This window comes from Gallinula chloropus, assembly GCF_964237585.1.
Source record: "Gallinula chloropus genome assembly, chromosome: Z".
NCBI classification, from domain to species: domain Eukaryota; kingdom Metazoa; phylum Chordata; class Aves; order Gruiformes; family Rallidae; genus Gallinula; species Gallinula chloropus.
In genome coordinates, this window is record NC_140089.1 from 64,381,473 (window position 1) to 64,408,539 (window position 27,067).

At 41.5% G+C, this 27,067-nt stretch overlaps 1 protein-coding gene across 1 annotated transcript in view; it reads right to left on the minus strand.

Annotated features, from left to right (window-relative positions):
- Positions 1 to 13,153: 13,153 nt before the first annotated feature.
- Positions 13,154 to 27,067, minus strand: part of HOMER1 (homer scaffold protein 1) — a gene marked incomplete at its 5' end in the record, with an annotated part of 84,790 nt that continues 70,876 nt past the window's right edge. Inside the window, 3 exons of the mRNA XM_084278499.1 lie at positions 13,154 to 13,555; positions 18,640 to 18,720; positions 20,374 to 20,484. Of these exons, the coding sequence (XP_084134625.1) occupies positions 13,367 to 13,555; positions 18,640 to 18,720; positions 20,374 to 20,484 (381 nt within the window). The 3' untranslated portion in view covers positions 13,154 to 13,366. The remainder of the gene's footprint in view (positions 13,556 to 18,639; positions 18,721 to 20,373; positions 20,485 to 27,067) is intronic.

Genomic DNA, 27,067 nt, shown 5'->3' on the forward strand with positions numbered 1-27,067 from the left:
TGTCTAGGGTAGATGAAGGCTTTTTTATATTTCTTAAACATCACTTTTAAGATGGGTTTTTGGGTTTTTTGTTGTTGTTTTTTTTTAAATCTTACATCCTACACCAAGACACCTGTAAAATAATTTAGTATGATTATTATATGTTGTGTTCTTCTGTGGCTGCATTGGGGATAGAGTTCAACATACTGAACTACGTTACTTGTAAATAATCATTTTGAGTATAAGCACTATATTCTGTAATGTTTAATATTAAAGTAATGTCAGGTGCATTATTGAAGATGCAACTTACTGAGAAGAGGAGGCAGAAACTTTTGTTGGTTAACGTTAACCTTGTTCCGTTTGTTACGCAGAAATTCGGGAGTGTGATTTGTAAGTCAGGTTTGCTCATGCGTGTAATCAGATTCCACTTTCATTGCAATGCTTATGTAATTAAATTACCTAGATACATTTCTGGTAATGATTCCATAAGCATGGGCAGCGTGTTGTTAAGTTTCACACTACACGGTAATGTAAAGAACAAGCAAAGCTTCTTGCAAAGAAAAGGAGAGAACAGAAGCACCTTACTGGGAGAGCGCGTTGCATGATTTCAGTGCTACTGGAGCTGACAGACAGTGGGTTCATCTTAAACTTGACTGGTGTAATAAGCACACTGACACACTGCTATCCATGCTGTATAAAGTACAGCTGTGGCTGTTTTTAACCTATAAATATACTGTAATTTAAATTTTTTCCTACAAAATAAATTTATATTTAATTGCTGCCTAATACATAGAAATACTCAAGAATTTTTAGGAGGGTGAAGGGTGGGTGGGCGGGCATGCTAGTATGATTTTGGGAGGGGCAGTTGTGTATACGGTTCTTTGCACTTCCCATTCAGTTTGGCCATTAATCCAAAACTCCCAGCTCTGTGGTGAGTCTGCAACCTGACATTTGTGTATTTTTATTGTGATGCTGGTCGTCTGTATTCTGTGGCCCAGAGCTTCCAAATTCAGCAGAAAAGGTTGTCTTTCATTCCCAGTTGTGAATGCTCTGATGCACCCCCAATACAGAAAAGGAATTTTTCACCTGCTCAGTTTTTAAACACAGAATGTTATTTAAAGCTGAAATCTGGAGCCATTAACCAGTAGCGTGTCCATTTGGAACAAGTAGTAAGGATGATAGACTGGCTTGATTTTCACACTTAGAAACGTATTTTTGAATTTCTGAATGGGAATAGGTGCTGGGGATATGGGGTACTTACTTAACAGCTCCCTGGCGTGTGCATGGATAAAGCCAGTGAAGTTTAATGAAACTAACTTCTTTAAGCCGGTTGAATAAAATAAATAATCAAAACAAGACCAATTTGCCATTCACTAGCTTTGTGCAATATTATTGGTAGACTCAAAACACTTACTAGCACACTGTGCTTGGCTTTAAGAAAGTTCTTTAACTCCATTATATTCAAAAGGACGTATTAAATGCGCATTTTATTGTAAATTACTGCAAATTTACTATGCCTAAAAATGCTCAATGTTATGAAGTATTAAGCAACAAGTATGTTAAAAAAGGTAAAAAACTAAACATTTCTAGCGATATCTAAAAACTAAAAAAAAGTTTAAACTGTCTGCCTTTTTTCTTTTATGCAGCTTTTCTGCAATGCAAGTTTATTGCCGTGTATTTCATGTTTTTTATTGTCATGACTCAGAAATTTAAACCTGTACACAAAGTACTGCACTCACCTTCCTGTACATGCATTGTAACATCATACTCACAGTTTTGGTGCTTTAAAATATTCTTTTTTCTTTATTAAAGATATTTATTTGACTGCTGTCTCGTTTTAACTGTGAATATGTAGCAACATTAAAAGAATAGTTGTAGTAGAGTTTGGTTCCCATCAAAAAAAGTCACATCTAGGTTCCCATTGTTACTCTCGTAACTGCTCAAGCTGCCTGTCACTGCGTAATGACAGATGGTCGTGCCTAAGCGGTGTTGCAGCAGGGAATAATTGTATTTAGGGTAACATGTTTGTAAACCAAGTGACATAAACAATTCAGGTGTTAGAGTAATCTCGCTCTTCAATAATGCAGGATGGTTCTGCTTAAACACAAGTCACGTACACTTCCCTGATCAAAAGACAAAAACACTCTATGAAAAGAGAGTAGAAATTTAAACCCAGAAGTGGGGAGATGGTGCCTCCCTTCCTGCACTCTCCTACCCTGTCAGAGCTAGCTGGGGCAGCGCCCATCACAGGTCCCAGGGCAGAGTTGATAGCCATTCCTTGTTTGGGGCTTTTTTGTTCTGTTTTGTTTTTCCTGTAGCCATTTTGTGTTCCCTTTTATGGAGATACAAATCTTACAGAAGTACTCAGGCTGTGCAGAGGGGTGTTTCTATTGTGTACCTTTGGGGTTTTTTTCCCTCCCTTCCTGCTTCTGGTACCAGAGTACAGTGCACAGCTGCATCAGCGTAGGCAGGTTCTGTACCCAGGCAGTGTGTGTGACCCTGGTGAGTGGGGGTGCCTTTGCAGGTCCTGCTCTGCGGGACAAGCTTTCAACGGTATTTGCTGCCCTCAACTGGTGTCTACTTTGGCATTGGCTTCCAAAGTTAAGTAGGTGCTCTTCTGTGACGCCTCGGGGTGGAAAGTCCATCTAATGCGTGCGTCTGAGCGGCAGCCTGGTGAGCACACCTGCAGGCACACCGAGGCAGCAGTGGTGCGCGACTCGGAGTCAGCCCGAAGTGTTTGTACGACACACAGAAGGTGGGAGATGGGTAGAACCATCATTTATTTTTTTCACGTTTTGTTACATGCCAGATGTAAAGAAAAGGTACATTGTAAATAAATAGCCACTGGGCCACAGTGCTGCTCAAATTCGTAGAAATAAAACACCACCTCTTTCTCACAGAAACCATTTGTATATGTGGGGTTTGCTTCTGTTACACCGCTTAACACTCAGTAGAATGGATGGGGAGAAGGGAGAGAAGTAAAAATGGAAAGCGAGTTTGCCAGATCTCTTTTTCAAAAACCTACAAACTGTGAAGTTCTCTCAGCGGTTATTACTGCCGCTCTCCATCGTAGGGAGAGGCCCGCTTTACAGGCTTTGTTCTTCCTGCTGCAGGGAGCTTACACGAATCCTGGGCTTGTGCAGTATCTCTGAAGCGCCAACCCACCAGAACCCGAGCTGTATGCTCACATCACAGACCACTTACCTAGATCTAGTCTTGCAAAGTTTTGACACTGTGTTTTTACTTTTCAAGAGGGGAGGGATGTAATTAACCTAGGGGTAAAATAGCTTCTGTAAACTTCAGGTGTAACGTGTTGGCTACCGAGCTCTTGTAAGCATCACTTTGCTGAACACAAATGGCATTACAGCAGAAAATGCTTCCAGAGATTCCTACCTGGATGCTAGAGCATCACGGCCACCTGACCTGCCTTGCTTACAAAGTGCCGCGAGTTTCCATCCATCTCCACTCTGCAGAACCTCAGACCTGACTTGCTCCCACAGATCCACCTTCCTGCCCTTTCCCGCTCTGCACCAAGACCCTCCATCTCTCTTATGTCCTCAAAACCTTATGTGTGTCTTTGCCACTGTACTGCTGACTGCCCGACTCATCAGCTCACAGACCGCACATCTCCCTTGAAACCTTGCCTCAACAGGAAGGGCTGGTGGATGAAAACAGGCAGAGATTCTTACCAGCACTGTTAACAGCTGCTGCCAACCAAAACTCTGGGGCGGGGGGGAGAAACCCGAAACAAACATTGCATTCATTCCAGATCTTTCTGTGTGTCAGCTGCCTTATCCCTTTGTTCCTACGGTACTCGTGTGCTGGCTGTGGCATGTTTGTGTTGTGGCACAGACAAATGACCTCTATTACCACCTCTTCACTCTTCCTCCTCACCGTGGAAGACAGTAGAGTTGACTTCTCTGAGATGTCTCAGTACACCCCATAAGGCCAAGCACATTCACGGTCTTTCAGACAAAATTCACCATTTACTTCATTCTTTTTGTCTTAAACAACTTCTCTAATTTGCATCACTCTCCCTCTGTACACAGGAATAATAGAAATTGAAGAATCATGCAAGTCGTACAAAGCATTTATATTAACTGTACTTTTTGTTCCTCAGCACTTTATTTCAATCCCATTAAATTTTATTTTAATCTCATTAAATTTCAGTAGGAATGTAACTGAGCTCTTAGCATACAAAATCATCAGGCATGCTCAAACTGCCATGCTTGTTAACTGCACAATTTAAACAACACAACAGATGTTTTATGAATCAACTTCATATGAATCATCATAAAGTGATGGCCTTTTTTCCCCCACACTCACTTGCTGTGAGTAAAATGACTGTTGGAGTGGACAGAGTCCTGCAAAGACAGTATGACGAAGAAGCCATTGCACACTGCTCTTGGTTTCTAATGCCACTTAAAAAAAACCCAAAAAAAACCAAAAGTCTTGAATTGGCATTAAAGAATAAAATAGTATGAAAAAGTAAATCACACATCCTATTCTTTTGTTGCTGGAGCACATGTGTCTGTGTCATTCCTGTAATACTTTCCTTAAGGTTTCTACTGATGGAAGGTCACAGCCTCTCCCAAGTGATCCACTGCAGTGCCTACTGGTTGAAGGCTTCTCTTAATACCAAACTAAGCTGAAACATAAGGTCATTACTTCTGCCCACAACCACTGTGTGAACAAGTTACTGCCACCCGCCCTGCAGCAGCATTCTATGCGTGCCAGCGCCCCGCAGCCTGCCTCCCTCTGCCACTCAGCTCAGTGGTGCTGTCTGGGTCAGCCTGGCACAGGCCGCGCTGGGCTGTGCTCCTGCAGCCACCTACACCGCGTGTGGCCATCCCTTCAGTGCCCATGGCCAGCAGATGGGATGAAGAAAAGCTGCATGCTATGGAGTGACACTCAGAGCACGCCTGCTCTCAGGAAATCCACTCTGGGAAAAGATGGGAGGAGCACAGCACTTGTTCTCCAGTCAGAGGTGGCATGAAGTCAGGCATGCTTGATTGAAAGAGCAAATCTCTGTTTGGGAGATAACGTCTGTCACTTTTCTTAAACAAGGCTGGGGGCGGGGGGGGGTGAAGAAAAAGAAGAGGTGTCTACTCTGGCTACATTTTTAGGGAGAACATAGGCTGCAGGTTGCCCACCTGGACATTCTTTGCTTAGACCTGTATACAGACTAATATACAATGCATCTAAAACACACTTAAATACCCCAAAGCACTTACAGTTCCAAGTCGATGCTATTTCCCATTTCACAGGGAAAAAAAAATCTCAAACTTGAAGTCTTCAGTTTTTAGTCTCAATTTGTAGTAAGAAAAGAAACAGAAACTCCGTGTCCCAACTAGCCTTTTTCAAGCCTGTGCTCTCAGACACCTGGGATAAAACCTGGGTTTTGTGCCAGCCATCAGCTGCCCCACAGATCTGAAATCTTCCAATTGGCCGAAGTCCTCAGTGAATACTGAAGTTTCTCAGAGATGCTTCTGAATTAAGAAACCTTTTGTACTGTCAGCACCAGCTCGGTCAAGTGATTGGACACAAAATGCAATGCCCGCTCCTTGTGGAGCTCACCCAGCAGAAGAAGCCTTGCTGTTTCCCAAGAAGACACTAAGGCATTTTCCTTTAGCCCACCAACGTTGTTTGCAATAGCAGGTCAGGGGGGTTCCTTTAAAAATAAATTCTAATATACTGAACTACTCTAAATTAGAATTTCTTTGCTTGTATCTGTCAAGACCTTCCAGATAATCCCTTGAGACTCCACTCTCACCAGTTAGTGATTTTCCAAGTAGCTATGCCTCAGCTTTTAGCTAAGGCAAGACACACAGCTATGCTTATGGGGGTCATGGAGGCCAGCTCACAACCTCCTCAGTGGCAGCTCCCTCTTCTAAGGGAAGAACCCTCAAAAGAGGGTTCTTACAATGCCATGGTAAATTCCACAGCCACCAAAGTAGCTACTCCCAAGCTGTAAAACCAGCCTCAGTGTCTGGCTAATCAATTTGCTTCCCCTCTGTGCCAGGGTTAGGGAGGTGATTGTGTGTCTGGACATACCCAGGGTCCCTGGAGTGGTTGTTTGCTCAGTCACCAGGCTGTCTCCTGCTGCGCTCTGTGAAGCTCTAATTCCATCTGCGTTTCATTTTTAGATACATGTGTCCTTGTTATAGCTTCATTACTGCGATTTGGCCAAAGTTTCACAAATCCCTTAAACAAGTTTGGACCCATGGCAGTTTGCTGCCTGCCCATCCTGCCAGATTTTAAGTCCTGGAGGTAAGATTTCACAGCCTGACTCAGGGACATTGCGGCTGCTGCACGGAGATTCACTCTCATCTTTGTACTGGTTCTCTCAGGAAGATTTATGGATACTGCTTTTATTCCTTTGCAAACGACTTGTCTCCTGTCTTGGCTGGTGACAGAAATCCATTGGCTTGACAGGAATTTTTGCTGCCTGGTAGCTGACCCCTGCTTCTTTTTTTTATTTTTTGCAGGACAATCAGCTTAGTTTCTTCTGAAACCATTCTGCCAATCCTAACACAGTACTGTATTTATTTTGACCTGAGGAGTGAAACACACCTTAGAGAGGTTTTCTATTCCTGCAATGGAGTCATCGATAAGGAGCATACAAACTCCTGTCTTCTTAATTACATGCACTGCTCACTGGTTCAGCCAACTCTGATTCAGAATACTTCCTTGTGGCCCGCTCCAGTAATGCTTGTTTAGAACATTGCTGAGGCTTCTTCATTGCCTCTTCTCTTGGCTTCTTTGGCCAGCTGACTCCTTCACTGAGGTGGAGATGTTCATGCACAAAGGACAGCACTCCATACTTACAGATACCCTTTCTGTGTTGTTTCGGGTGCTGATGTGCCTGTCCTGGAGTGTTTCATTCCGTAAGCAGTTTAGGACTTTCTTAGTCTATCCAACATGTGCTGGGCTACTCCATATGACACAGGAGAAAAGAAGAAAGGAAAAATACAAGAAATACAGGATAAAGAATTTTGGCTTTTAAGTCCATATGACGACCATAATCACGCCAAATAATTTTTGTAATTTCTTTTTCCTTTTCAAGGATGTGGGGAAAAGGTGCTTTTATCAAACCAGCACAACGTGCTTCCTTTCAGACCTGCAGAAGGAAAGTTCCCCTCCATTTCCTTGCCCTGCCGGCAAATCTCCAAAAGCACAGGATGCTCTGGGGCAGAAAGGGTTTGACTGGCAAAGACAGCTCCAACCAGCAGTTTCTGAACAGAGAACAACAACCCCACCCCCAGGGTCTCCTCTGGGACAGCCAAGCCACCTTTGGGCTAGGTCCCACACTGCTAGCAGGGTGCAGCGGTGGGGCTGAGCAGCAGAGACTCATGCAGGATGCTCAGACTAGTCACTACGTGAGTTGCCCAACTACACATGATCTATCCTGGCTCCTCTCACTAAGTCAAAGTCAAAGAGAGAGGTGTGCCTTTCACCAGTAAGACTTCTGGTTCCTGTTGCTGCAGAAGACAACACTGCTGGAATTATAAAAGTTAACAGTGTACTGCGATGCACAGCAGGCAGATTGAGTTTTTGCGTTTCCATCCACAGGTAAGGGCTGTGCTGGCTTTCTTCCAGGGAAATACAAGATCATTTTGCTTCCCATTTATTTTGTTTCATTTAGAGAAAATTCCCATTCTCATTTAACAAAATACTATCCAGACTCAAGAGAATTTCCAAGGTTTTGGCCCTGCTCTGAAAATTTTAGGCTTGCAAATATCCACATGCCCGTATTTAACGCAAAAGGGGGTAAATCCATAAACGCAGATAATACTTGAACATACCTTGGCAGTGTAGCTCTTCCCCTTTCCTGGATGCACATACTGTTTGTCCAAGTCCTGATCTCTGCTGCTTTCTTCAACTACTGGGAGAAAATTCTTCCTCCTCAAGTACTACCAGAGTCACAGAAATGCAAGTTCTCTTCCAATAACGCTTCTAGGTTCCTACTTTCCACCAAGTGGAAGCAAAAGCTGCTGGCACACTGCTGGATCCATGCAGTGAGATGAGACTCGGATGAGAGCAGATGGGAATCCCCACAGCAGGGATGGACAGTCTGAAACTACTTCAAAGTTAGAAGAAAGAAAAACCTCAAAACCCAGCTCAGAATGTTCTTAGACAAACAACCACGTGTGACAGGAACCGACAACAAGACAAAATCGTGTGTGTCGTCAACCCCTACCGATGACCGATACCGCTACCAAACCTCTAGAGCCGTGAAGATAAGACTGCAAGGACACAGGGTCCACAGACTGCCAGAACTTCATCTGCGTCCACAAAACTCACACCTAGTGCTGACCTTGAGAAGCCTATAGAAACCAGAGCAGAGTTTTGGGGCAATACCTAAGGAAAGCAAGACCCTTCTCGTACCTGCCGCGCAGTTCAGGTTGTCTGTCCTTCTCAGGGGGGTCTGTCTGCCGCACAAACCATTCTCGCCTGTTTTACAGCTACCAGTTTCACTAAGAGAACCCTTCTGTCAACTCTGCAGACCCCTTTCATACCCACCTCCCTCCACCCCAAATCCAAACCATCTTTGATAGTTACTCCTCCCTCCCACACCTGTCTCCGAGTTTTCACGCGCAAACTGCCAGGTGCAGGCTGGCAGCTGAGCTTTGCTTTCACAAGACCTGGCAACTAGGCTTGTTTTTCTTTGGTCCTAGGATTCACTGCCAGCGGTGCAGAGGCAGTGCTGGCAGCCACAGGTCCCTGAGGTTGTGGCAGGCGAGCCACGAGACCCCACGCGCTGCGAGAACCCACTGTAGTACCTAGAGGTATCTCAGGCATGCCATAAACAGTTACACCTGCTATCATTGCTCCAGGGCAGGGCCAGAGCAGTGTATGTGTGCTGAACTGACTCCAAGGTCTAACACAAAACTCTCTTTGTTGTTCCCAAACTTTTTAACATAGTGGGGAAAAATTAATCCTACTTGTCTGACGTTAAGTGGAGCAAAACAAGGAACCGATGCTACTAAGCAACACAGAGATTTTAAGATACATCTGTTATTCGGCGGTATGTTCTCTGCTTAGCACCATTCAGAGGTAGTGCACATATGCAGCATTACTAAGAAAATGTAAACAAGACAATTTGAACATTGCTTTGCAGAGTCAGGTCCGTTTCCTGAAAATAAAATAAATAAATCACTGTATAGCTGTGCACTTATCTGGCACGTCCAGTTACTGAGACTGAAGTATGTGCCTTTGCACGGAGTTTCTTGATGGTCCTTTTTTTTTTTCCTTTTTTTTCTTGTTTTTTTGTTTTTATTTTTTTGTTTGGTTTTTTGTTGGTTTTTTTTTTTTTTTTTAAAGTTGTCTTTTGACATCCAGACCTAATCTCTAATCTTTGGCCTCAAGATCCAAGATTTCTGCAATCGATCAAATTAAGTGCTTTTACTGATATCCCCAGTTCTCCAGAGAATTAAGGTCTGCAACAGTTCTCCATTCCTCTCTCCACGCGGTACACCGGGAAAAGGTTCTGATTTTGACTTTCGCATGCGGTGCTCACAGAGCGCTGTCCAGTAGCCACTTCAGTACAGAATATAAAAAAATGACTGAATGAATTGAGGTTTGGCCTCACACTGAAGGTAAACCTGCAGTTAATCCCCAACTGTTAGAAAAATGAGTAGAAATCAGAAATCTTTCACAACTGACAACTGAAAAGACACATTCCAAAATATTAATCTTTAATAATCGAGCATTGTTCATTCTTGCAGGGTTTTCTTTAAAGGAATTAGCCTGGGCATGCCACCAATAGCATTAAATGATACTTATTTGTGTTATATATGGTTTAGCCCTTTATTCGTTTATATTTTACCTGAAAATGTTATTTTCTTAGGAGACCTTGTAGTAACATTTCTGCGTTATCTGTTCGTTTTGTTCTCCTCTTCCCTGGATATATTAGCCAGGAAAAGGAATGCCCAGTCTGTAACAGACAGATGGATTCACACGTTTTTACTTCGTCCACGTAGAAAAATGCATTTTCTGGATCATTGAGTCGTTATGGGTTATGAACAAGACACTCCAAAAGCTAACTATCCAGACGGGGATATACTTACAAAAATCTTTTATGTCAAAGTCAGGATTTCACAACATAACACACTAATGCAAAATCCAGTAGCACCTGAAAGATTAAGGTAGCTGCTGCTATCACTTGCACATACTTGAAAAAGATTTAAGAAAAAATAAAGAGTAAAAGTACATTCTCCAGAGAACAGCAAGTGTGTTTCAAAATAAAAAAACTCATTTTTTTATTTTTCTTTTTTTCTTTTTTTTTTCCTTTTTTTTAGGGGGTATTTAGCTTAGGGATTTTTTTTTTTGGTGATTCTTTTTGCTTTTTTTTTGTTTCTTTTTGTTTTGTTTTGTTTTTACTGTTACAAGACTGTAGTTGCCATATAACAAGTTATATGTGATGTGACTGCTCTCTCCTCCAGCGCAAGTTCACGGTCATGTTTTCAGGCTATAGCACTCTGTTTTCCTCTATAGAGATTCCCATAGCTTCATTAAAGATAGATACAATGTATATAATACCTGTCTCTGGGAAAGTAATGTTTCAAACAGGCAAACTTCTATCTTGAAACTGAAGTGGAGAGGCTACAGTAGGCACAGCCACCTAAGTAGGAACTTTAGGTCACAATATCTAAACATTCACCTACTGTACATAAACATTAAAAATAGTCTTAGCAATACAATTTTATTTATATGTGCACGTATCTCCACCTTTTCCCATACCTATGTTTGGCAACTATCTGGGAATTCAAAGGTGCAGCCCTCAATAGTTGTATTATTAAAAAGAAAAAAAAAAAGAAAAAGAAATGAAGCATATCTACTCTATGAGAAAAGAAATCCTCAAATACCAATTTCCAATTTTAAATTTAATTTCAATAGGAAAATATTAAAAATGTGCACATCTAAATTTTTCCATGTTCTGTATATACATATGTGTGTGTACGTATACATAGAAATACTCATGTACCACACATATTCACAAAATTTAAGTGGAAATATTTCTGTCCACTATTTTCCCACATGTAAATGACAGCATATCTTTAAAAATGTCAATAATAATATCATTAAAAATAATATTACATTTATTCCACCATCAACTTTCTGTGTTTTTATTCTTTCTTCATCTTTATTATGTCCACTGAGCATTTACAGGCCAGATTCTCCTTGCACTTCTACAGATGTTATGCCAACTGGATGTTGCTGACATCACATCAAAGACACATCTGGTTTACAGCAGCTCAAGTGATTGGAGAATCAGGCCCAAGCATCCCCAAGTAAATTAAAAAAAAATACAGGTTGTATCTGCTCATGTGGACCCGATGAAGATAAGTACACACCACCGTCTGAAATCCACCGAATGAAGAACATGTAGCTCACCATACAGTTTTCAACCAGCAGCACAATGAACCAGGCTCCCCCCCACCACTCCTTTAATAGTTAAAATAAGTGAGAAAATACCCTAAAAATATGAGGAAAACTTAAAACATTGTGTACATTACATACCGTATAATACATATGATGGTTTAGCACTTGACCTAAACCATTTTCCTGACAAGTCAGGGGAGACCTGATGAATCACTGGTAAAGAAAAAAGGTATTTTTAGAAATAGTGTATTTCTAATAAAAATTATAACCTGTGTGTATTATATGGTACATACACACAGTACACACATGAAAACAAGCTTATCTTCTCTAGTTTTGAATAGCAGTCTCTAAGTGGAGAAAATTGCATCATACAAATTTAATAAGCAGCTAGATTCCATGTTTAACATTCAGGTTAATTTGGGGAGCAAACAAAGGTCCGTGCATCTTTCGACTCTGAAGTGCGACACTCATTCATACATTTTTAAAAAAGCCCTCTTCAACGTTACAAGCAATTTATGGCAAGAATGTACTTTGATGCAAGACACATGACACTTGGCTTACCTTTCAAAGAGGTTTGTGGTTTTGTTTTTTTTTTTTTAAATAAATCTATTATATAAAGAAATGTGTGTTTGCCAAAAGTCTGTTAAAATTACATCAAAACAACTTTAAAACCTGCTCACTGAGAATAACTGAATTCAATTTCCTGTTTTTAAACATTTAGTTAACAGTTCAGAATATTGCCTGGTGTAGTTTCAATAAAGATGCGATATGAAGACCCATAAAAGAGTAAACAAGTCTCCATTTCAATTTGCTATGACAACAGAACTTCTAGAAACAGCTCTCCTAGCTGGACAAGTCCAGCGTACGAGTGAACCCTCGCAACAGCTCTACACCCTTAACGCAATCTGTAATGGAACAGTGCTCCCCATAGGCCATGATTTGCAAAACCTGAAATCCACGTGACATTCTGAAAGAGTCTCCTGCAGAACAGGTCAACAGTTAATTGGACGTACACATTTGGTGTATGGATCAAGGCCAGAAAGCAAGTTACTGGCTACTCCTTCTTATCTGCGCGTGTCAAATTCCACATTTAAGATTCTCAGGTAATTTTTTGACCCCTCCCCCACCACCCCCGCCCTTTTTGGGTTTTTTTTGCCCCCTGGGGGACTCACCTTCCATCATTGGTTGGCTTCATAATATAGTTAAGTGGAAGATAGTATCTCACTATAATTACATGGAATTCATATGAAAAAGTAAACCTTACATCGGACAATATTGTAGAACACCAGTGTAAGCTCCATAAAGAAATACGGTATCTTCCTCTGTGTGTGTATATATATATATATAAAAAACCAAAAAACAACCAATCAACCAACCAAAACCAAAAGAACCCCCCCCAAAAAAAAAACCCAAAGGAAGAACTTTATACAAGCAGGTATAATAACTTTGTTTCAATTAAAGATGCAACTCTCTCTCACTCCTGGCAAGAATAAATTGGTAATGGCACTGCTTCTCCACAGTGCAAAGTATCCTGAGAAATTATTAAGAACAACAAAATACAGGGCTGCCATCACTAAGTTCTTGCACAAAACACAGCAATTAAATATCTTAAATAAATAAAACAGCAGATAACCTATACCGTGTCTATCACAAAAGGGGGGGTGTGACGTGGGACACTGCTAATTCTTCCATCGCTGATAATTAGAAAAGGATTGCATTCAATTACTGTTAATATCTTTCAAGTTATCTATGGCCAATATTGTACAAGGAGGTAATTTGTAATTCAAGTTTTTTTGTTTGTTTGTTTGTTGGTTGGTTTTTTTTCTTCAACTAGCTACAAGCTGAGTTCTGAATTTTACACTGAAATATGACTCAAATTTAAAACAAGCCCTCTCAGAGGAGCATTTTCTAATTTTGTGCAACTTTGATGCAGAGCCCAACACAGTCCTATGAAGAGAGACAGTGCATCTTTAAGCTGATTGGCACTGAAATCCCATTTTCTTTAGCTGCATTCTATCAGCTTGGCCAAGTTATCCCGTAACTCTGTTAGTTCAAATATTTTTCCATCAAGAATTTCTAAAAGTGTCTTCAAGTTATTGCGAAAAGCTTCTTGCTCATTCTGACTTTTCTCCAGACGTTGCTCTAGATCAGACAGCTGGCCTTCCAGGTCTTTGTTTCGAATTTCTACTTCCTTCAGAGAAAATACATAACATGTTAATGCATAGTCTGCAAACAGAAAGCAGCCTCACCTTTTGCTGGCATTCGCGTGCTATTTTTGTCAACCGTTTTTTAAAACAGTTTGTGACCCTTCATAGTTTCCACTAAGCCAAAACCAGAACCCAAATTGTTATTACGACTGTGTATGTACCACCACTTCCTCCATTATTTCGGTAATTCATCTGAAGGACAGAAACTTTTGGAGAGGGATAAAAGAAATTTAATCGGTGAACAATGGATGTGACACACTTACTCGGGGAAGTTACTGCTCCTATCATTCAGGAATGTGCCACCTACTGAAAACAGCTTCTCAAAGGTTTCTGTAAGTTCAAGTACTCCCTGATTTAGACTACCTGAGCTGCTCAAGGACACAGTCCCCACTAAAGGGTCTCAAACAAATTTAAACCAGCAAGCACAAGCTGAACATCTTGTTTTGCCACATGGTGGCCTGGAATGCCCACCTGCAAGCCCCAGGGCTGCGCTAGCTACCAGTGCCGCATGAAGAAGCTGTTCCTGTACAGTCCATGGAAAGACTAAGTGGTGGCATATTACACACATGCCAAGGGAATCTGACCCTGAGCAAGCCCAGCTCCCATTCCCAAGGAAGAGGAGACCCCTTGCTCCAGCTCTCTAGGACCCCTTGGATCTCTGGCTTGCACCTGGCAGGGGAGGGAGGTCACAGCTGCTTGGCTTTGTGCAAACTGGATGGCCCCTCTTCTATCAAATTATGAATGCAGCAGTCACATGGGTCTGGAACAGCACACAATCATAGAATCATAGAATGGTCTGGGTGGGAAGGGACCCCAAGGATCACAAAGTTCCAACCCCCTGCCACAGGCAGGGCCACCAACCTCCAGGCCTGGATCTGCACAAGGTTGCCCAGGGCCCCATCCAGCCTGGCCTTGAACACCTCCAGGGATGGAGCATCCACCACCTCTCTGGGAAGCCTGTTCCAGCACCTCACCACTCTCTCTGTAGAAAACTTCCCCCTAATGTCTAATCTAAACCTTCCCCCTTCAATCCATTCCCCCTTGTCCTGCCCTTTTAAAAAGTTGATTCCCCTCCTGTTTGTATGTTCCCTTCAGGTACTGGAAGGCTGCAATGATGTCCCCACACAGCCTTCTCTTCGCCAGGTTGAACAAGCCCAGCTCCTTCAGCCTCTCTAACCATCTTCGTGGCCCTCCTCTGAACCCTCTCAAACAGTTCCACATCTTTCTTGTATTGTGGGCCCCAGCTCTGGACACAGAACTCCAGATGGGGCCTCACGAGAGCAGAGTAGAGAGGGACAATCACCTCCCTGTCCCTGCTGGCCACCCCTCTTCTGATGGAGCCCAGGATACCATTGGCCTTGCGAGCTGCAAGAGCACACTGCTGGCTCGTGTTAAGTTTCTCATCCACCAAGCATCTCATTATTAGTTCCATTTGTTGCACGCCTGGTAAATTCATGCTAAATTTCTTAATTTCAGTTATGAGAAATACTTTCAGTCACAGCACAGGGGCAGTGTATTTTGTACCCCATGCACCCTGTGCAACCACACGAATATTCTCTGAAAAAGTGCACACAGAATCACACAGTGATCAGCTGCTCCAACCCCCACTCCTGACTGATTGTAACCCAAACATATCCGCTGAAGTCTCTCCTACGCTGAGTCTGCCCTCCCATTCAAGTCCCTCTCAGGCCAAGTGGCTGCAGTACAGAACAAAAAGGGAAATTCACAGTCTTCTCAGCTCTGCAGGAATGACACAGTCCTCCCTTGAGCTCACAAATCTGTGTTCTTCCATGTTTGCTCACATGTCCTTCCTGTCCTGTCAGTGTTTCTCTCCCACTCACCAAATGTGTGTGCTCCAGGAAGTCCCCTTGCCACTGCTCTTACCCACAGGTAATTAATTTCAACACATAGGCAAGTCAGTGACCAAAGGGACTGACTACTTTGCAACAAATCTATGGATACGCACACAGGTTTTATTTTGTGATACCTGGGCATGAAGAGCATCCCAATGGCCTGTACCGGACATCAGCTTTCAGTCTCTACTCAGATGCTCTAAAACTGAGGAATTGCCCTGCTGTGAGCTGTTAGGGTGGGAGCACCCAGGTAAAACCAAAAGCTGGATGTTCCATCCGTGTTCAGTGAAAGGCTAACGCTCCATTGCTCATCCTTGTCCAATATCGCTTCACATCACAAGAGCTCCTTGCTACTGTTTAAACTTCCAGCTTGTGTATTTTATTTATATTCCATTCTTGACATTTCTTTCCTAATCCATATCCACTTCATTTCCCAAACGCTTTCTCAGATAGACATTTTCCCACACTCGTCCCTCTTTTACTCTCACTAATTCATGCTTAACACATTTTACAGCATATGGGAAGTAGAAACAACAAAAATTGCTTTTAATTTCTGGAAAATGCTTCTTCCCGAATTTTGCATTTGATCCTTACACATACTCACCCTAGATCAGTATTAATGATTTTTGAAATAGTATTGCACTACAAGTTCATGCCCATCTCTTGTGAGGTTTCCTATTACAAGTCAGTCTACCTTAAAACTCTTGCTCCTAGATTGGAAGTGGAGAGGGGTCCATGTAATATCTATTCCTCTAGTTCTGCCATTTCACTCCATTTGCAGTTAATCTCATCTAACAACAAACTGACTCTTCTGATACACTCAGGCCCTTTGCAGGGTCTATTTTCCACTTTTTTTCAAACTCTTCTTACAGCTGACACAATTTATAAAAGAAATAAATTATTAACAAACTATATTTGTTGTAATAATCTTTTGCAGAACTCAGTGCAAGTATCCAAATAAAATATTCAAGTCATACACAACAGCTATATTTAGGAATCGGGCAAAGTAATATAGGTATTCGGACTTACTGTGTCACACTGATCATGACTCACTGATGCATGTCTTCTCCACATTGCTAATAAAATAATTAAGTAACAAGGGCCCTGGTACAATGTCATGCTCAGTATAAAACTTGGGGGAAGCTGGCTATGGGTTTAGACCACAACTCAGGAACTAGCTGTATATTATGGTCCTTCTTCTGTTTTTTATGATCATCATCATCATCATTATCTTCCTTTTATGTTAAACTGTCTTTATCTCAACTCACAAGCTTTACTTTTTTCCTGCTTCTCTCCCCGACCAGGAGGAGAGAACAACTGTGGAGGGGAGTGAGTGAACAACTGTGTGGTTGTTCAGCTGCGCTACACCACGACAATAGCGTTTTTCACACAGGCTATATTCCAGAATATTTTAGAGTCACTTAATCCCTTTGCAGGAACAAGAGGGGGAAAAGAAAGCAAAGGACAAAAGAGTGAGACAAGCAGATATGGATTCTGGGGACAATCACCCTGAAAACATCTTATGAGTCACCTAAGTGAAGAGATGTGAGAAGGTTAGTATGGAGCTGCAGAAGAAAACACCATTTCACTGACGTCACAGATGTAGGGTGAAGTGGCTCGAAGAAGGCCAGTATAATCAAAGCAGGATGATGATGATAGCAAAGCAAAGATTCAAGATCTCTGAGATGGGCTGCATCAGGTCAGTAATAAGCTTTAAGCTTAAGAAAGGGAATTTTTAACTCGGATCCTAAAGTGAGCTTTATATTTACTTGAATAGTACTATTTTCAGAAACTGATCGACTACAATGCGATGTGTGGACAATACACAATATATCCCTTTGGTTACTAAAGATATAAATGTACCAAAAGGAAGCTACTGACTTTATAGAGTAAGGATTTTAATAAAAACTTAGCATTTTCTAATCTTTCATCTCTTACTAGTCTTTCATAATTCTGCTTGTTAAGGATAGCCGATTCCTGGCTCACTATTACTTTTCATATGATCTCACATTGGAATTCTTGTATATGCTACTGCTGGAACAATTTCCAACTTTCATTATAATCTTCCTTCTGCGTTCTCTCAGATAAGTGCCTTTTCAGCTGAAAACTCCCATTTCTAGTCTAAAGCCAGCACAGATTTTTGAAATGGTGCAACAGGCAAGTTCAGATGTATTCAAACCAATCTTGAAGGATTGTTTCCAGTAATAACATACTTTTCCCAAATAATTTGTCTTAAGAATAGGGGAAAATGAAAAAACTCATTTTGTTCTTATGTGGTTTATTCTCTAAGTTAAAATGTGATTCAAAGAAATTCCAATTCATGTGATGCATTTCAAAGAATACCCATTCAATGGTTGTTAAGCTGTAGCTTAAGATGGGGCTTAAGATGGGGCTTGCTTTCAGTGTAATTCAGGTCGAGCCACAGGACAGGGAGGGTCACCTTTCGTCACTTCAGATCTGGAGCTATTTAATGCCTGAGTTTCCAGCCCTATCAAAACTGGATTCAGAGCTTAGCCCACCTAGGCTTTGGGTCAGCCTCATTCCAAAGGCGGGTTTCAAAAGGAAGGTACGTATGTGCTGGCAGCATCAGCCCCAGCGACGGATAGGCAGGAGCTCAAACGTAGCAAGGTGGGGTATGCTGAGGGCACACTGATTCCAGTAGGCTGAGGTATCTGGCTATACACACAGTAAATAACAACCCAGAAAAATCAACAGAAACACAATGATTGTAAATAATTCTAAGAAGATGTTAAAGCCTGCTTTTAAAGTCCGTACAGCAGAAAGGCCCCTTAAGTTTTACTTTCTCAAGGCACATTTAAAAGCTGAACACAAACTCATCCCAACCTGATGATACACAACCTGACAGCTTCAGTGGCACACAAGACCCATGGGAAGACACTACAGTGAAAATGAAATCAGAACTGACCAGGACATGTATGGATGTGGGATATCTGCTATCCTGAGAGCACTCTGTGGACTTGTAAATGAAATTTGGGTCTGTTTCCTCGGGTAAAAATAGCAACTTGCAGCAGGTGGAAATCCTGATACAAACTCCTAAGGGTCATCCCAACCCACCACTTTGCAATGCAGTCTATATCACATTATCTCTATTTATCTGGCATCTTCCGTGAATATGGCACAAGTTTCTGATGATGACATCACTGGATGATCGTTTTCCCTTCCTCTCTAAATTAAGATGATGCACGGTAGCTCACCTGTAACTTCTGGGTCAGAGAATCCCTCTGTGCCTGTAGCTCTCTGGCGTTGTCAATTTCTTGTTTCAATCCTTCTATTTCCTAAAGGAGAAGAAACAACCTTGCTGCAGAAACAACAGGCTACCTGGCTTGGCCTCAGTGCACGTAAGTTGGCCATGGCTTCTTCCCCTGAGCAAGCTCATGCAATGGTATCAAAACTGGCAGCTGGCTAATGGTTATCACAGTGTGTGAAGTTTAAGCCCTGTTCTCAACAATCCCAAATCACAGCCCCAAAACAGTAATTCCATTGTGAATAAACAACAGTACAGATAAGCACTTTCTTTTACGAAAGTCCAACTTTTCCTCCCCCACACAAAATGTCTGATTTTTTTTTCCTGGAAAATTAAAGGTCACTGTAATTAGAGAAAGGAATTTATGCTTTAAATTCTATTAGAATCTATCCTCTATTTTGTCAAGAGGAAAATCCAAGTTTCATCTGTCAGCTGCTTATTATGGCACTAGCAGCAGGTCTGAGCACACAAAATTTGCCTGTTTTGACCACTGATTTCTGTAAAAAGACAGTCTAAAAGAAACACTACCTTTAATTTAGTAAGAAGAAAGTAGTAAGGTATGAAATTTACCAATACAGATAAAATAACAAATGGAAGAGAAGCCTTTTCCTAGCTTGCTTTCAGGAGACAAGAACAGAAACAGTTAACGAAACCGAAAGGTGTCAAACTTAAAACTGTCAAGTACTTTTCCCCAGAAGTGGATATTCACCTCCCAGAACTCCTTCTGGACAGATACCTTTGCAGCCACCAGCTCAGCATAATTCCAAACTGACTGGACATCAAAATGGGAAACATTACCAAGCTGAGGCTGAACTCTTAAGTATGAGGAATTTGGGAAAGGGCTTTGTTCCATTTTGAGAGGATGTCCTGAAAGGACTGTGCGTCTCCTGCATCCTCCTTGGAAGCACCCAACAACCGCCCTGAGGGAGGTAAGACCCTGCAAGACGTACCACCCTCTGAATGCACCCACCAGCACCTACTGCATCCACTGCAGAGGGCTCAAGGGATCTGGTCTTACATGGGGCAAATACTCCTTCATACACGGCTCCTCCCACCTGCTTTTTCCCTTCCATAAAGGGATGATTCTCAGTCATTCTGTGACACACATTTGCTCTCCTCTAGGAGCTGTGCCAGAGCAGGTGTTACTCCAATTCCTTTTATTTCCATACTGCTGGCCCAGTCCAAGGCAGATGGCACAATAAATATGATCAAGTTTCAGGCTGGGGGTTTGGCATCACTTTAAGGAAAGGGCTGATCTTTGGGATCATAAAAGTCAGCTATATCAACATAGCCTGAAAAACAGATTGGCCTGAGGAAGGCATTGATCCTTCCAAACACTACCCTCCAGAAAAGGAAAAGCGTGCTTACAACAGCTTCCCTTCTTAGGGAATTCAGACTGCAACAGTGCAATGACTGCTGGGTGGAAACCACTTACTTTTGCAAACAGAGATGCTTGTTTAAAGCAACAAGGGAAACAAGACTCTTATTTTGTTGTTCGGATATCCAGATCTATACTGCTCTGACATAATTATATATGGAAAAATATTAATCATTTCAAAACAAGCCGAAAAAAATTTTATTTCATTACAGCTGTAGGAAATGATACAGTATTTACCAGGCATTGCAAACTTAAGTGTTGAAAGACTTTAGGAATGACATAACAAGAAAAAATGATAGTAAATACCTCTTCTTTTTTCTTCAGCGTAGATTCCAACTCCTGTATTGTCTGGTTTAATTCAGTTTTATGTGTGTGGACTGCATTGGCTTGACTGCTCACACACTCTAGCTCAGTCACCTGTAAGTAAGTGGAAGCAGCACACACCGGATTAATTTCAACAAATTCAAGGCACTATTACTCTGTGTTTAAAATACACCCTTAGCTCTGGGTGACTTACGTTGACTGAAATGGTGAAGGTGTTCTTATGAAGTTAGCATAAAATTCCTTAACAGATTCTCTAGCATAAAATGGTTGCTATTACTTCTTGGAAACAATGCATTTTCTATGTTGCAGACTGAAAAGAACATTAATTAAAACTTACACTTACTAATTATTGAAAATGTTATTAAAGAAGCTGAATTACCATTTCAGAAAGACAATTAAACACCAACCTGTCTGTGTAACTAACCTCTCCATCTGACACTTTTTAATGTTGCACCATCTTAATCAACCAAGCCACAATACTCACCCGCTTTGCACCACACCAATTAACATTTCACAGCCTCGATTTCTGACTCAGCATCGCCAGTGTCAGACACTCACCCACCAATGCACAGCTGCCAACTTCTTCCTCTAGTTTCAGATCTCATCTCTCAGCCACAATTCCATCAGCTAATGACATAGCTTGGATTTGCACAGTTCCTCTTCATTAGCAGAGAGCAAACACTCTCCATCTGCCCTTGGATAAGTTAGGATACCTGGCAGTGGTATGCCCTTTCTGTTTTTTGGGGTTTTTTTTATCAAGGAGATGTTAATATCCAGCCGTTCACAGAAATGCAGTTGTCAAAAAAAAGAGTTTCTGCACTAAAGAAATAAAATCCACACAGAAAAGTCTTTGTTCGTGTACCTCTCAAATTCAACACCAAAATATGAGAGCGCTCACACCTCATGTCTGTACAGATGTGTGCACTAAAACCTTTTTCCTTAATAGCAAACTGTTAAAATACTGCAGAGACCACCTTAAACCTAATAACCCTTTTTCTTTTTTTTTTTTTCCCCAGAAGGGATGAGCCTGTCAGTCTTCAACAATGCTGCACATCTACCTACAGCGACAACCAAATTTGTCCCCAAAACTCCTCTGAACAGAGTGCTACCTCGCTCTGCAGCAAAAAACTTCAGGTCTCCATCTAACTTTACTTTTGGAGAAGCAGCCCTTAGACAGAGGGCAGGCATTCTCCAGGACAATTTCTTTTTTTTTTCTCAGATAAAAGAACAAGTCAAAGAATCAAACTTGGTGCCCTCCAGCACCAATGTAGTCTAGCTAGTGAAGTCACTGTGATACTAGTAGTTTCAGATTCTGAGCTATTAGCAGGCTCAAAAGGTAGACTACCAAGTGCAGAGAGCAGTCAAAGGAAGACAAAGATTAAATACAAGACAATTAAAATAAAATCCCATTCCGAGTCACAGGGCATGAATTTCTTCCGCGTGTGAGCCACAATGAGTCTAGTTTCTGCTGCTGGAAAAAGGGTGATTAGACTTTTTTGCCCAACCAGTTTATAACTGGAGAGAACTGAGATTAAATCAAATGCTTAGGAGAGGCAAGGGGATTAAGGGATGAGGATACAGTTTGGTAACACCAACACCCTAGCCCCCCACCCTGAAGAACTACCTTATTTGCTGGAATTTGCCCAAAAGACATATCAATGTTCATGGCAAAAGAAGTAATAGCAGCTTGCTCAGTGGGACTGAGCATTACTGAAGTTGTAGATCATTTCCTCAATTTGCTTCAACTAAATAAAGCTATTGAGAGTCCTTGTGACTGCTATCAGTAGTGACTGTCATAGTATTCACCTATTTGCACTCAGTTACACAAACACCAACATGAGAACTGGAACATACTGACTGGGTTAAACCTACGTTCAACGCAGTGCCTGAACTAACATCCAGATGCAGCAAGAATCGTGGAAGCACAGTGTATATTAGGCTAGAAGGGGACCTCAGTGATCATCCAGTCGAGACCTCCTGCTCAAAATAGGGCCACTTTTTAATCACATTTGGTTGCCTAGAGTCTTTTCCAGCAAGAACCCTTCACTGTCTAGCAGAGCTGCCAGTGCTTCACACAGGTTCTTGTATTTCTGATGCTGTATTTCTGTTTATGCACAGTTTTGCCAGATCTGTGAAACTTGCTCACATCACCCACCTTCCCCACTTTTGACGTTTAACATTCTTAAACATTTCCACAATTTCCTGCTGAACCGCACCTTGAACTGGAGGTGGAAGCCTCTGTGAACGCAGGGCTAGGGTTGTTAGGGGAAGCCAGGGTCAGGTCCTCCCCACCCACTGTGCAGCACTGGAACTTGGCATGGTAACCTCCAAGAAGGTCAATCTCTCCTTTAAAGCTGCTGCACTCAGCAATATGCCCTGGCTCCCAACAAGCACTGGCACAGGGAACGAATGCTCATTTCAGCAAAGTGTAAGAGCTTCAAGTGCAGAGACAGAAGAAAACCTAGTCCCCAAAACACCTCCATCCTTGGAAGCAAGCATGTAGAGGCATCTGATCCTATGAGTAAGGAAGTGCTTGGACAGCCACTGTCCTCCAGTTCTCCACGTGGTTTCCTCTGGGCTGCTACACACAGGGAGGATGCCTGTGTTGGTACAGGCCTGGAATCCAAAGAGGCTGGTGGGCTGAATGGAATGCTACTGCTTTCTGCTGCACGTTTTGTCGCTGCCTGACAACAGCTTCCGAAGCAGCTCCACCAGCTGCACGCCTCACATGAAGGCTCCCCAGAACACTCCGGTCCATACTAACTCAAGACATCCACTGAAATCCCTTAAGCAAACGCAGCTAATTTTGCAGGAGCAGAGCAGGGAGTGCTCTCACACAGCTTCCTGCCAACACAGGCAGCTGCTGGCAGAATGTCAATTAATTACCGACACTGAAAGGGCTGTGATGTCTTAGTCTGGTCCAGCTCTTCTCTGGGCGAACAACCATCTCTTACTGCTTATGGAAGAAAAGAACGCACTGTTCAACTCTTGCATTTCTCTGTTCTTGCTGAGAAATCTTAAGTTGGAAAAAGAATTCAGTTTTAAAAAGGGTGATTTTAATCACATTCTTATTCAAATGCCCATTCTGAGAAAGATCTGAAAAGATGTCAAATATCCTAATGATGTTATCTTCTTGAATGTACCTATAGAAATGAAAATCATACTGTGAGCTTTTAAAAAAAAATCTGTAGGATAAGATGGGCTGGAAAATTATGATATGTAATGAATATGCAATTGAGAACTGAAGTAACAAAAGATAAAGCTCCAGGCAGAAATCTGGATAGCATTTACTTGCTCTATTTCCTTGTTTCAAATTGATTTATTTTCCTCATGACCAGTGGTCCAAAAATCATTAAAAACAACTATTTATGCATTATGCACAGAAGGGGGCATAAAGGAAGCTAAAATGCTTTAGTCTGACACTCCCACGTGCTGTTTTCAGGGACATGTCCTCATTCAGTACTTCAATCTATCAATCAATCAATCAATCATTGAATCCTTTGCACAGCAACGCTGACAAACGTCCCTGTGATTAAGCCTTATTTCCAGTACAGAATTCAGACCGAAAGAATGGTCATTGAACAGTAACTGATTAAACAAGGTTGTTCTGTTGTGCTATTGCAAGACTGTACTGACTTCCATATCCGAAAAAAATCCAGTGCTGTTGCTTCATATCTGAGACTAAAAAAGTATTGTTCTTATCCTCTGCTTTTCTATTTCACATTCATCACCCAGGTAAGTATTGCATATAGGGAAAAAACCCTCTGAAAAGGCTTTACAGTGACTATGTAATGAGCTCACTCTTCTAGTATATCGCTGACACTACGCTTAACTGCTTAATTCAGTAAGAAATACATCAGCTGAAATAAGAGGGCAATGAAATTTTGGCAGAGCCCAGACCCTCTCAGCAGAGGCCATTCTCAAGTTTTCTGGAAATTTTAATCTAGGGGCAGCAGCCTATAAATAGAGGTGAATGCCTGGCAGAAGTTTACACTGTGGCAGACAGCTAGCACAGACTGAGTTGCTGGGAAGACTGGGGGAGTGAAGCTTTGGGTCACGTAACACAAGAAGGAGCAACAGCCTTGACGTGAGCTTAAGACACCGACTGCCTAAAGCTTCAGAAGACTGAAGAATCTCTGGAATAAACCAAACTAAATCAAAACACAAAGACACCAAGACAGGAGATTGTATCAAATCCCAGCACAGACAACTACTTTGCCAGTAAAGACTTCAGTTAGGCAGAGGCAAAGTAGTGCTAATGACAGAAGTACTTCTGGACTGACTGAAGCTGCAGGATGTGTGCTGCAGGGTGATTCATTGTTTTCAAAACAATTTCTTGAGAAAAACGTGTACACTTTTGATCTCAAACCACAACAGCTCTTACTCAGCATCTTACATTCGGTACCAACTGATCATGGAATTCTGTCCACACTTCATACAGGAATGACTTAAGCTGCAACAGAAATGCAAAACCAGACAGATTAGAATATGTTTCCAGTGTAGCTACAGGCTAGGCTATTTTATGTACCTGACACTATTAACTTGCTGGCTCCTAAAGGTATTTTTATCCCTTCTATTTACTGTGGAATGTACCATCCAAGGTCTACCAGACCAGGCTATGGTGCAGAACAGGCAGAGTATTTATTTTTCTCCCCTCCCCGTCCCATTGAGGAGGGGAGTGATAAAGTAGCTTGGTGGGTGCTTGGTGTCCAGCGAAGGTCAACCCACCATGATGTCGTAAACTCGGACTGTGACAATACTGTTCCATCAATAATTCAAGATGAAACTCCCCCAAAGGAAAAAAAAGAAGAGAGATGATGTTGTATAGCTCAGCAAAATTAGGGATAACGTTTCAGATAATTTATGCAGAAAAAATGTCTCCGTTCTTCAGGGTGGACAGTAAGATGTGAGACACAACAAGGCGGTTGTAAAAATAATTCCAGTATAACTTTCAAGAATAAAAAGATGCTGGCAAGATTTTTGGTGCTAAGAAATGTGAAAATATAGGAAACAAGGAAAATTGCTTTTCAAGGTTGCTGCTGAAAAGCACAACACGGTTCTTTTCATATTCATCATTTCTGACAGCAAATTAGTTATTGTAGTTTTCCAAGATTTACCCATAGATAAAATCATAACCTGGGGGCAGGGGGTAGTTGTGTGCATTACCAACAATATATTACTTTTTCCAACACAGAAAACAATTAAAGATTTTTGCTGAAAAGGACACATTTTTCTCTGTGGGCACTGATGCTTCAAGCCATGGAAATATCAAAATATTTTCCACAGTTATTCATTTCTACAAAGATGAAAGAGGAATAATCCATCATCTGCTTGACTTTTGTGAAGAAAGTAATGAAACTGCGGTGGAATATTTGAAAACATAAGAAGTTTAGTAAAATCAGTGCTTTGAGCTTCAGCCATGCATTAGTATTACTTGCAACTGATAACGCTAATCCCAACTTCAGGGGACATCCCCCTGCAATCTAGTTAGCAAGTACTTTTTCCAGCTATCTGGCCAGCTTGTCAAATACATGCAATAGTAAACACAGCACAGATATGTCATCCTTTAATCCTGACGATTTAAATCCAGTAACTTCCCCATTCTCCAGTAGAGTTTTGGAATTATAGGATATATTTCATTCTACAAAGCTTTGACTATATAGAAATTTTGTGGCATGCCTCCACAGAGTATGCTTTTCATAACTTGCAAATAAATGACTCTTAACTCTTGGGGTTTTTTAGAAAGATGAAGATGGGGATGACACCCTTCCACGAAAACCTTTTTTTTTTCCCCCTTTTCCCAGAGTGACAGTATTTTGGTTGGAGGCTTGTTTTGTTGGGATATTTTTTTTTTCTTCAAATCTTAATCTCATATATGACACATTCAGTGAAAGTGAATTGATGAGGAAAAAAAACCATAATGAAATAGTCTGGGGTCCTAAATGCAAATCTGCTCTAAAAACAAATCCAGGTGAATGGATAAAGACAGAAAAGACTTGCTTTCATTCCACTGCACAGTAAAAAAAGGCCAATTCACATTTTGATTTCAGGAACGCAACCTGATTCACCTGCTGTGTCCAAAAAGAGACTGCCTTTTTAGCAAACTGTAATTATTAGCAAAGGGTTGAATCTTGATAAAGGCTAGGCATGTGTTATTTGCATCAGGAATCACACCCGGAGAGGGAGACAGGAGTACATGCTGGATTTCAGAAATCTTGTCTAGGAAATGCTCTGGTAGTCTAACATCAAGACTGACAACATACACCATTTCAAAAATAATAGGATACCTGAAATGGGTATCAGAGCAGCAAAAATATACATATGATAAAAAATTACACACCACCTGAAATAAAATGCTTGTACTTTTCCTTTGGTATCCCCTAATACTATGCAAAGAAGGTAATCAGTCTCTGCAATGGTTTCTCAATGATTTTAAAAATATTACTCTGGATTTCATTTTATAAGAGACTAGTTCCAGGTGGGAAGGATATCCACCCTTATGCAAATAATTACAGCCTGCTCTGAAACGAAAACTCTTTTTTAAGGCAAGACTGTAATTTGAAAAACAAAACCCAGAGATTTATAGACTCTCAGAATATCCTGAGTTGGAAGGGACCCATAAGGATCATTGAGTCCAACTCCTGGATCCACACGGGGCCAGCTGAGTCAGAGCACC